The sequence below is a fragment of the Harpia harpyja genome, chromosome 13 (genome assembly GCF_026419915.1).
Source record: "Harpia harpyja isolate bHarHar1 chromosome 13, bHarHar1 primary haplotype, whole genome shotgun sequence".
Taxonomy (NCBI): Eukaryota; Metazoa; Chordata; class Aves; order Accipitriformes; family Accipitridae; genus Harpia; species Harpia harpyja.
In genome coordinates, this window is record NC_068952.1 from 30,222,028 (window position 1) to 30,234,809 (window position 12,782).

The 12,782-nt window shown below is 35.7% G+C and overlaps 1 protein-coding gene across 3 annotated transcripts in view; it reads left to right on the forward strand.

Moving 5' to 3' along the window:
• Positions 1-12,782, forward strand: part of AKT3 (AKT serine/threonine kinase 3) — a 160,610-nt gene that overhangs the window by 103,577 nt on the left and 44,251 nt on the right. For all 3 annotated transcript variants that reach the window (XM_052806475.1, XM_052806476.1, XM_052806474.1), the window contains 3 exons: positions 1,688-1,819; positions 5,662-5,727; positions 7,384-7,452. In XM_052806475.1, the coding sequence (XP_052662435.1) occupies positions 1,688-1,819; positions 5,662-5,727; positions 7,384-7,452 (267 nt within the window). The remainder of the gene's footprint in view (positions 1-1,687; positions 1,820-5,661; positions 5,728-7,383; positions 7,453-12,782) is intronic.

A 12,782-nucleotide genomic window follows, 5' to 3' on the forward strand; every position in this document is an offset into this window, starting at 1 on the left:
GAGCAGATTTCAAACTGACTCTGAGCAATTGTATAAATTATTTTCACAGTTTGTGGACAGCAGCTTCAGATCCACAGTAATATTATTGTGCACCTGAGCTTAAAGGAATAAATAATTTCAGAAGGAAATTTTGCCTTTTATTCTTTCTCACAAGAGAGAATATATTTTGCCTCCACTATTTGTGATTGCACACCAGGGATATGTCCAATAGCTCTATACTTGGAATGTGTGTGAGATATGTAGGCACTGTTAGAGGTGTTTCTGGTAGAGATAAGGAAAGTACTAATCCATTGTGGAAGACACAAGTAGAAGTTTATCTGTAATGCCAGTATTCAAGAAAACTGCCTGAGGCTGCAACTAGTGATAGAAAGAGACACTAGGAAGATGAAAGATAAGGCACAATCTTTTCTTTTCCTCACACATAAATGGGATTAAGTATATTTAACTTAGCAAAACTGAGACTCAGAGTATAATTACTCTTTATAAATGTTTGAGTTGTATTATTCGCAAAGGAAGGAAGGTACTTGATACTGCAGGAGGAAGGAATTGTTACTGCAGGACAGTACAGTAACAAGAAAAGGTGAGCGTGTTGTCTTTCAGAGCTTTTAACTGCTTTCCTCAAGGTTCCTGGGTGCCTTAATGGTCTGTGTGTGGCTATGTGGTGCTGCAACCAAGCCAGTAACACAGCATGCTGAAAGATGTGCTGTGGAAACACAGTGGAAGCCAATGATGGCCCTGAGTTGGCCAGAGAAACCCTGTTGTCAATTCAAGGTGACCCTGTGCATTCACTGCATTCTCAGAATTGTGCTGTTTTTATTACATCCTCATCTTTGCGCCTAATGCATAGACCATAGGATTGATGCTTCTGAATGGGCTGTGAAATGAACTTGCAGAACTAAGATGATTATTGACTCAAGCTCTGTGCTCATGAAAGTGGCTAAACTGCTTATCTGGTCATATTCTTTCTGTGTGTGACACTCCAGTTGAGCTGATAAACCTACTAGACTCTAACTATCTGTTGCTAGAACCAGCCCTTGGATGTACTATGTTTAACCTGCAAAACTAGGGCGATACTAGATGCTTGAACGGTCACTATAAGGGAGTCACATGAAAGAGGAAAACTTCCCACCTCTTCCTTTTCAGAGCCAGACTGATTAATGTAAAAACCACGTAATTGTAATCTGTACTCAAACTTTTAAAAGTCCACCTCTACTGCAAAGACTGTTGTAGAGTCTCATTGGTATAATATTGTAGTGAGCATCATGTGTGTATCAGAAAAGCCATCAATGCAGTGGTTGGTGTTACACAAAACCTACTGATATGCCACATTCTTGTGTCCCTTGTAACACACGAGTTTAGGAGCTTTCTTAGATGTGGAGAATTCATGAAATGCTGGTATAGGCTAAGACTTTGTTCTGTGTGTGCTTTGTGAAAACAAGTATGTGTGTGTGTAGGATACTGTGCAGTACTTGACTTCAGAGAACTATAGTAATACTATCGTACGATATGTCGTAGTGGTTTAAGGACACAGTTAACTACTATGAACTTAATCATAGAAGTGTACCTATTTTTGTAAACTGTTCTTATTATATCGATAACAGCATTTGGTTTTATGTGGACACACTTATGTACATATTGGAACTGGATAGCATAAGTCTTGTTAATCCTTGTTCTTTGCTCCTGACAGACAATGAATGATTTTGACTATTTAAAACTACTGGGCAAAGGCACGTTTGGCAAAGTTATCCTGGTCCGAGAGAAGGCTAGTGGGAAATACTATGCTATGAAGATTTTGAAAAAAGAAGTCATTATTGCAAAGGTAAGGAAGGCTATAGTTTTAATATCTGGTCATTTTTTTTGAATGGAATAATCAATATCTAATACATAAGGTGTATTTGTTTTTTTTATGGTAACTGAGTTTGTTAGAAATATCTGTGTATCTTCAGAAAACAAGAATACAAAAAAGTATGTGTACCCATTTTGCATCTCTTTTTCCAGTGCCTTTTAATCTAGAGTGTGCGAAAGCATTGAGAGAGTTCACTGGGCAGGAAGATAGTGTAATCCAAGTTTAAAACAAGAAAAAGTGCGTTGTAGGGTATATTACATACTTCAAAATTTTTTTTAAGTCAACTGCAGGTTTATTCAGATAAATGCAATTAATTTAATGGGCCTGTGCTCTGTTCTTGCTACGTTAGATAAGATTGCTGTGCATAGGGCTAACAATTTTATTTTTTCAGTTTTTGAGGAACAAGAAAAGTCTGAAGCTGATGTCTGAAGAAGTGGCTTAAACTGGCATTGTCCAGTCACTTAAACTTGATTATTTTAGTGTTACTAGATCTTGTGCTTGGTCATAATTTTACTAAGTTTAAATGTGAAGATCATCTACTCTGAGCTTTGTTTCTAGCAATTCTAAAGTTTCGAATCCCACTTGCACAGAATAAGTTGAGAGCAAGAAACCTACATGCTTTTATCACTGTGAGACACAACTGAAAATAGTCCCAAGGAAGTTTTTGAGGGATGTGGATCTGACTGAGATTTTTGAATGCTTGAGGCTAACAATACCAGTATTCGTAAAAACTGAATGTGGCTGGGAACTACTGTGGTTAACATATATTTTATTTTAAAATATGCTTCAGGTTTTTCTAATGTTCCTATTGGCCTATGAAAACAAGGCGAGCAGTGTTTTGCAGTCTATCTCTGTGTTCATTTGTCTGTCCGTCACTCACTTTCTAATAACTTTTGAATGTGTTGATCAGTTTTGATTAAATTTGATAGAGGGGTAGAAACCTCAAAGAAAATTATATTTCCTTGAGTTTCATTGAAACCAGCCCTGGTGTAGGGGGAGAGACTTAATTTTATGTCTTCAGCAGAGAAGAGACTGACCTGTGAGTTCTGTGTGCCCTTAGCAGCTGTTTTGCATGCTCTGACAGGCAAGTCGGCATGTATATGAGTTGGACTAACAGCAACAGAGTGCCCTTTTCTTCATAATCAGGAGATACAGAAAGAAAGGAGAGTATCGCTGCTGTGTTCTCCTGATCCTGCATGGGAAGGAGCATCTTGGTGGCCCTCCTTGTAAGACTTTATAAATGGCAGCAATCTCTGTGGGTTGCCCTGTGGGTCTCAGAACGTATCTGGTTGCTGCATGCTGGGGCCCAGTCTCCAGAGTGATATCCTTTCCCAGTGCTCTGCTCAGCTCTGGCACCCTAGGGGGTCCTCAGGGGAGTCTTATGTCTGACCGCTATGAGTTCCTGTTCTGCTGCTGCTGCTCGTTTATATCCTTCCAGCCTTCAGAGCATTTCAGCTGGTTTCTTTGTATCAATAAAATACAAAACACATTTTTGAATTTTAAGGTTTTTCCTTTTACTTTGGTGGCTGCTACATTATCACTGAATTTTTAGAAAGGCTAAAACTGATTCTCAGATAACTTTGTCTCTGTTGAGCAAAAATTCTTGTTCACAGATGTATAAAGCTAGAGAAATTTTGAAGGGTCAGGGATGCAACTGTTCATTGATCTGTTTACCTAAAAACAGAATGCTAGCTCAGTGATTGGGCAGAACCTGGCACTCCCTGAAGCAGACCAGGGTCTGTTTTTCTGCCTATTTGTAGACTAACAAGAAGATTAAGTGTGTGAGGAAAGATGCCTTTCATCCCATAATGACAATGGGAGCACCTCAGTCTTTCAAATCTGACTTCCTCAGAACTGGAATTTAGTTTTGAAGGGAGTCCCTCTAAGTTTTCCATAGTATGGTTGCATATTGATAAGAAACATGAAAGAATAAAAAATAGACTATGCTTTGATCACTCAACTTGTGAAGTTCTTAGTTTTTTTCCTGTGGTCACCAAATACCAGTTTTTCCATTCCTCCTGAAACTAAAAACAAAAGCAGACTCGAGCCTGAACTTAGCTGTCTAGCCCAGTCAATGTGAAAGTACGCCATGGGGATTTATCAGTAACATTTAACTCTGGAAATCGGTGCTAAGGATACAGTCACTAGGTAGAATAGATCTGCAGTACCAGCTCAGCCTATAATGTGTTACAGAATCATAGAATCGTTTAGGTTGGAAAAGACCCTTATGATCATCGAGTCCAACCATAACAATATAATATACACTATAGAAGGTCATACCTGTAACAGCATAATATGAAGCAGAAAAGTGGTGCATTGAGAGCTGTACCTAGAAGGCTGTATAGCATCTGCCCAGTTCATACTAAATCTGTTGATCCTAAATTTTCGTGACAGATGAATATTACACTTATCCTAAATTTTCGTGACAGATGAATATTACACTTACCAGGAAACTGCTACCAGTATTACAAACTTCTGAGGCAATGCTAGAAAAACTCACCATTGCCAGCTTTTTATGCCCCATATCTGGTGAACCACTGAGGTTTGAAAATAAATAAATAAGTAAAACTTCAGGCTTGCTTTTCTCCTTGAAGTGTGTTTTGTTTTTCCCCAAGTATGTGGTTGTCTTGTGTACACTCAGTGTTGCACTGCTATTCAGCTAAATGGCATCATAATTTATTACTCCTAACTCTGTTGTTGTTGTTTAAATTCCTATTTTGACAATTTTTAAAATCTAATTTAAAACTCCTGACATCTGTGTTTACTTTCTAGTTTAATAATACCTTATCTTCAGAGCTTAGTCTGATAAGCATGTGTAGTACCATAATGTTATATTGGTATTATTTGTAGCAATAATAAAGTATACTCTGACTAAATATATTTACTTCTGCAGGATTATGGTTGACGTTTGAGTCACATTAAGTTAGTCTTCAATTCTGTGGACTATAATACTCAGTGGTAGCTTAGCGCTACAGAAGATGGCTAAACCAGGCCAGAGCCTCTCAGGCCTTTTAGGTCTGACCCCTGGCAGCCCTGGGTTAGTTTCTTTCTCTCCCTTTGGCACAGGGCTCATCTTTAATCTTCCCTCTTCAGGCTCACAGGCAGGAAGGAGAGTGCTGCTGTCTCTCTCCAAATGGCCGCTTTCTCAAAATCTGGTGGGAAATGGGGCGGGGGTTGTGCGGGCCTCTCCCAGCTCCCGTGGACAGGTCTGTGTCCGCGGGGAAGGAGGTCGGCCCATCGGGATGGGTGAGGGGGGGAGGGACGGGGGGTTGTACAGCCACCTGGTTTTAAAGAAAAACAAACCAAACACCAAACCAAGCGAATGTTTAAAAACAGAAAAACTGGCTTTACTCAACATGAGACTAGATTAGACCAGGTCCTGTAGTTCCCTGTCAGTTACTACTACCTGTGTATGTTTCTTGCAAATTGATTCCGTCTCTCTGTAGATACGTGCAGATGATTCATACCAGAACTGCAAAGTTGTGATGACTGTATTTTTAAACTATCAAATCCAATATTATCATTTCCTCCTTCCCTGCATCGGATGTAACGTTAAAGACCTCATTTTAAAGCAAGAAAATAAGAAAAAGAAAATCAAATAAAATGTTACATTGTATTTTGCCAAACTTAAATTTACTTTAAAATCTTTTCTCAGAAAATGTGGATTATTTGTCATGTTTCTTTCAGGTTCATTCATTTTTCCAACACTGTACTGTAGCTTTCTCTTTTCGAAAGTGTTGACCTTTTCCTCGTTAATTAATAAAATAACAATTTTATATCTTAATTCAGACCTACTTCTACTCTTTTCTTCTCAGGATGAAGTGGCTCATACGCTTACAGAAAGCAGAGTATTGAAAAACACCAGACACCCTTTTTTAACAGTAAGTATTAGGAATTAGCTTTCAGTACATTATCAGGTAATTTTCAACATGATGGGTATTCCATTATGAACATAACTTACAAACAAATTTTGAAGTCTTTCTCGTGGTGATTTGTAAACAAGCAGTAGCTATCTGGTGCTTATGATAATCCTTTATCAGAATATGTATTCAAGAGTTCAGAAATAAAGTTTCTAATAATTTTGCAAAGCTTAACTGCACTGAAAACAAACTTAGTTGTAGAATGTAACTGTTGTGCAAATTTTGTGATTTTTGTATATGAACACTTTTTTAATAAAAGTTATTGATTTCACATGGTGTCAAGTAAGTAGTTTTTACCAAGAAAACTTAATTAAGAATTCAATAAAATGATAAAAATAACTATTTGTTCAGCATAAGTAGCCCATGGAGCAACAAAACTCAAACCCCACCACTTCAATATCTTTGTCTTCATATGGTTAATACTTAATAGAAGGAAAATACTGAAAAGAAGATGAAAATTTTAAGATTCATTACAAATTCTGATTAAAAGTTTTAATTTTACAACTGACTTTCTTCTGTAGAAATAATTCTGATTTCTCTCCTTGGAGAATATATTAGAAAATATTTTCATTGGTTTCAAAAGATAATTAACATGTGTTTTAAGATAGGGGAAAATGTTTTTCTTTTTTGTATTAAAGTATCAAAGTATAACATGGAAGCTTTCCTGTTTAGAAAATCATAAACAAACCCTTTAGAAAGCAGAGGATTGCATTTACATTGCTTGGCCAAAATATTGTTGGAAATTCAGTCAAGAGAAATGAGATCCCCCGAAGTTTCTTAAATTAGAGTGTAAAGGTAAGCAGGAGTAGGCATAATTCCAATCAAATCATGCAACAATGTTACTGCAGTTGTATCTTTATATATTTCTGATACTATTAAGTAAATATTTTAAGGAGACGTGCAGTATTGAAGTCACCTGAGTTATGATTTTGTTACATATACTTCTACTGCATTTTGTTTCTTTTAGACCAAGCCTGCATCTGTGGATTTTCTTTGGTATCATTTTTCCAAGGAACATCAAATCAACATTGATAAAATAAAAAATTTTAATTAAGACAATAACATTTGCTACAATTTTAAAATGATATTTAGATAAATATATTCATTTGGCACTCAGTGTTTTTAACATTGCATAGTATGTGAAACTAGAGAGTGCTTGCTTTGGAAATGAAAACAGGCTGGAGGTTAAGATCACTTTAAGATTTCATTTGGGAGAAATAAAAAAAGACTATGGTAATCTCTCTCGTCATCGTCATTGTGGATGTGGACATCATAAAATACGATGAGTGAGAATAGCTGGTACCATGTATGGCAGTAAGAAATGCAGTATAAAATTGTGTATTTTAGTAAATATTTAGTATTTTATTATAACTAGCATGATGTTTTCATATCAATGGCTATGTGGCAGAGATGAGGGAAGACATGAAGGTTTTTGTATTAATTAATTAATCTCAAGCTCCAGATAGGAAGTTACACTTTTAATTACTCTGAAAGTTCTCACCAAGTCAGAATTGTCTGCTTAAGAGGATAAAATTAAATTTTGTTACAGTTGTAAGTGCAAGAAATTGGGTTAATACAAGTTGATAATTGGTTTGGTTTTGCTGTTTTCTTTGCAAGTCCTTGAAATATTCCTTCCAGACAAAGGATCGTTTGTGTTTTGTGATGGAGTATGTTAATGGAGGAGAGGTAAGTTTAAAAAAGTTGTTCTGCACTTGTAATGGTAATGCTGTCACTGGGTTATGTTTTAAAGGATATATTTTTTCTTGCCCCTTTTTGCTTTCTAGTATCTTTGAAGTTTTTTTTTTTAAATTTTTAAAACTTTTATTTAAAAAAAATGTAAACATGTTTTATAACTATGCTGTCAAAAGTAGTTCCTATTCTTGAAAATTTAGACTGTTGTATCGTGAAAGATAATTTCGTGGTAGAGAAATAATTACAAATAGCTTGCTTATTATTTTTTCTTCAAGCATACTATAGCATGTTCTGGCATGAAACGTTCATAATCTTGTGCAAACAACCAAAAATAATGTTGAGTAGTCTTGCTTTTGTCCCAATGTGAAACATGTGCTCTCTTCTTCGCTGTAGCCATTGCAAATACCTACAAGAAAAGAGTGGAGTGTTTGTATTTTTCATTAGTTCTGTCCCCTTCACTTGCTGTGTACTCTGGAAATTTCAACTTAAGTGCTAAACTTCTTAGAGTGTCATTAGCCTTTAAGCTGTTGCTGTCCTCCAGCTGTTTACTGAAGAATGGACTATCAAAAACTATACCCGTCAAATGGAATTAAAGAGAACTGCAATCTAAGAAGAGGGCTTTTATCTGCCTTTTAGCTGCTGTTTGCTATTCAGACTGTATCCTGTTACAATGTGAACTAGGGGGTTTTCCTTATTTTGTCTACTATATGCTGCATAATAATGTTAAAGGACAGTTTCCACTAATTTTTTTTATTAGAAAACTGGTTCTTCATTCAGGAATTGCTGCAGCATGATACCGTGTTTTGCATTATCCTTTTGCTGTGCTCTCCTACAACAAAACTGTCTTCAGCTACAACCCTAATGCCTGAGCACCCCCAGAGTGCCTGTCTTGGCATTCGTTGCTCTGGTGATTTCTGGGCCCAGTCTGAGGCCCATTTACATCCTAATGCGTCCATGGCCATCCACTACCAGCCATGGCTAAACATGGTGCTATAGGGCTCTCATGTGGGAGGATGGCTTGTTTGACTCAATGTGTATAAACCCGGTTCTGGACATCACAGGCGTTGAACCATTTTGGCTAGTTGAACTAAACACAAAAATGTCCCTCAGCAGCAATGGGATAACAGCCTTCTCTTGGACACCCAGCTGGCATATTTGACGTTGAACTTGTCACCAATATGAAGTCAGTGCTATCTACAATGAGTTTTAAAAGCGATGCCTTATAAACTACCTAATTCTTCTTAGTTTCCTCTGTGCAGGACCTTACTGCATTTCTGTAATCTCAGGGGATACACTTTGAAAGTATATTTTTAACATCAGCCTTATCATTTAGATACTCATCTTTTTGAAAGATAACTTTCTGTCCTATTTGAATGCAGAGCAGAACCTGCAGAGAATGTTTTCAACTCCTTCCTTATGATTGAGGATACTCTGACTCTGTGTTTTGATCAAGCTTGTATCTTGCATTCCTCTGCATTGGGTGGTGCACCTTTGTGGCAACTGCTGTAAACATCTTGTGTCATGGATTTCCTGGTGGCAGCCTGCTTTTGCTTATTGGGGTTTGAATAATTGCAATGTACTTTGCCAAGAGTGGGTCGCTTTTTTCCAGGTACCATGCTCTTGTTTGTCAGTGTTGCTCATGTTCTTTGCTGATGGTTCCCTAATTCAGTGAAGCCAACCGTAAATTTTTGCCACAGTGGGAAATAATGGCCTTTCAGAGTAGGCAGTTTTCTTTGAAGAAACTCTCTTGATTTGCTTATGTGCTTCTCCTTGACTAGAGATCTGGAATAGTTAGTTGGACAAGCTGTCCTTTTTAATAGGAAAATCTTAATCTTACCAAATTTTCCTGTGAATTTCAGACTTTAGTCAGTGTCTATTAAGAAATACAAAGGACTTCATATTTGTAAAAATAGCCTTGTTATTAACTCAGAACTACTGAAAGTAAGTTGCACAAAGTTTAGCCAGCATTTTAGCCATTTTTTAAGCATATGTCCTATACGGTACACAGACTTTTTTCTTTTGCTGCTTCCCTCTACTGTTCTCTCTATCTTCCAAGGAAGTTTCATTTCCTTACAATGGTTTCTCACTGCTGAAGGTGTTGAAACTCATCTTTTAATTATATCCTTCCAGTGGGAAATTGACTGTAGCAGTTCCATGTTGCTTTTGATTCTCTCCAGAGCTGTACTACCTTCAGTGTGTTTCTGTTTAAAATTCCTTTAGATTAAAGATTTCTTTTTAGTTTAACAGTTGTGCCTGAGTCAATTGCTTGGGAATTTTCATGGATTATGTCTTTCAGGAGCACATTACCCAAACAGTCCTCTGAATGAAGGAGTTCTTGAAATTTGTATCCGTATTCTTGACTCTCACCCAGGTGAAAGCAAGAACATGCCACAATTTAGGCTTCTGCCCTACTACAGTAATGAAAAGTGTCAGATATCTTAGTTCCTCTTCCTATAGTTAGGAAGGAAAACAGTCAAGGAAGGGGTCACTGAGTTTCATTCTGGAGGAGAAGAAATTGTGTTAAAATGATTCTAAACAAGAATGTTCTATACCTGTTAAAAATCTAGATCCATGTTGAATTTAATATTCTGCCCAAATAGTAGCAATTTATCTTTGCCTTACCTTTGCCTGTGTAACTTCAAATTAGTTAGGCTCAGTTAATAAGGGAACACATTATAATGAAAATGTAACTGCATCAGTTTTACTGGTCTATGTGTGTGCTTTTTTACAATGTACAAAGTATTACTGTATTGAATTCTCTTTTGACTTCCTTTAAAAAAAGAAAAAAAACATATTCTGTAGCTAAATGTATTAAAGTAAAACATTAGAGGATTTTTTTCAAGCAAATTATTCAGATGGAAATACTGAACACATTTTCCTTATACTGACAACTTTTACAGTTAATTTTCTGCTGCTTAAGGGCCCAACCTTGAAATCTTTGTTGGGGGCTGAAAGCTTAACTTTTCTTAGTGTTGCTGTTTGGAGTCTGTGGATGAAATGTTTAGCAATGTCTATTGATCATAAACTATGTTGCAGTATAGAACTAGAAGGATACTTCTAACGTGATAACTTCTCAATACCTTTGTTATACTGAAGGAATTACATTACAGTAGCATTAAGACATTGAAATTTGATTTTAGAAAAAAAAAATTAATCTGGTTTCAGTGAGATGACCAAATTCCATTATCAAGACTTTGAAATGGCATATTTTATGAGTGTGTGGTAAAAAAGTACATGCAGTATTGCATGATAAACTGTGTTCTTTACTTTGGTTCAAAATACAGAATATTCATATAAATATTTTTAAATAAGTAAAACTATCAGTACTTACAGATAACCACAGGCCTACTTTAAAGAAAACAAACCCCCTTCCTTTTTGTACATTTTTTTGCTCTCCTTGTCCTATCAACATTTTGAAAAAAATGTGTAAGGCTGTACTGATGGTTTTCCTGCTAGTATTGATTTGTCTACTATTCCTTTTGTAACCCATAAAATTTTGAGTACTATGTGATTGCAGTATGTTAGTAGTACATTACAGTGTTTCCCCAACTTCCAGGCCACACAGAATAGTATAAACTGTGGTATAAAAAATGATACTGTAAGAATGGCTCTGTATTGTTGGGGAATACTTTTGGAGTGTATGTTTCCCATTTTTTATTTCCAGTATTTTGCTTTAAAGGTTGAAAAGCTTTAGGAATGAAATTTATTACATACATTACTCTGCAGAGTACACTGATTCAGCTGACTAATAAGTTGATTAACTTCCTTGCTTTGCACTTTCAGGATAATTCCAAATTCCATACTTTGTAACAAACATAATTGGTAATTATCTGTATAATAAAATTAGACTAAAAAATTTGTTCAGATGGTTTCTCCACACCAGAATTCTGAATCTCTGTTCCACTTGGCTTTTTTTTTTTTTTTCAACAGCTCTTACTTCAATTCATTAGGCAAGAGAGAACTAATTGGTTTGTTGTAATTGAACAAGTGCTATTACTGTCTAGGAAAAAAGACAGAGGATTTACAAGCGACCTAATGAAAAATAACTGAATATTGTTGTATGCTTTGTCATTTTTATCTTGGTTGTGTTCTGTTTTGTTTTCCTAAACTCTAAGTAAATGAGAGAATGTTTGTAGCCTAAAATTATGATAGTCCAAGATAAGGGTGCTATATTTCTTTGGGTATAGAATGTGCCTAGAAGCAATATAAAGTCTGAAACAATAAACAAATAATTCAAAATTTCAAGGCTGCTACTGCAAATGCTTTGCAAAAGAGTCAAATCAACGGTCAAATATAAAATGTGTTTACCTGCAGAGCTGAGCAAATGCAATATGCAACAGCAAGAGCCAGTCATACAACTTTCAACATGCTAAATAGGTCACTAGCATATGTAGAAGTTTAACATATTGATTGATAGAAGGTTTTGTCTTTTATATATTTGGCATGCTTGGATCTGCAGTTGAATGTACTTTTATGTTTGATCTTTGTTTTTATTTGTTAAAATTTTTCCATTAAAATTTTTTACTAGGAAAAAACCCCATGGCAACACTGTTGTTCAGTTTTTAAATACATACCAGGAAATTTATAGCTCCAGTCCTCACCATAACTGTAGCACCCTCATGTATGCCATCAAAAATGTTATGTGCAAATGGCTTGCTTTGTGCCAAAGCTATTCCTATTGCAATTCCAATGAGTTTATAGCACATACTTAATAACAATAAATAGTGCAAATGTTGGAAGCTTTTTTTCATAACCTTCCATCAGACTTCTTCTTTCCCTACTCTGACTTAATAAATCTACTCTTCATGTTCCGACAATTGTAAATAGAGCCTGGTGGCATAATTATTCCACAGTAGTGAACCAACTAAATAATTAGCTGAAAATAATGCTGTAATCTCACTGAATTAGATTTTTTTAAATTATAATTTTAACATTTTCTTTAGTATCTTTAGCATATAACTCAGTGTATGAATTCACTTTTAACATACATTTTCATATCTAAATGTACATTCTTCATTCAAAACTAGTGTGTATGGTTTGATGACAACTGTTAGGTGCTATAATAATATGAAGAATGCTTATGAAGAGCAACTGTAGTGTCATATATAACATTAAAATAAACTGACTTGGGAACTCATAGTCTCTTTGCCAAACACAACTGTTGCTAGTTGTTTCTAGCTGGTCATTTTGCTTTGAAGTTAGTATTTTAAATTAATATCAGGAATATTTTGTTGGAAATAAACACTAAAAATAAATTTTTGTTATGTTAACTTGTCAGGTTATCAACTCTCAGATTCAAATTGGGACACTTTTTTTTAATGGAA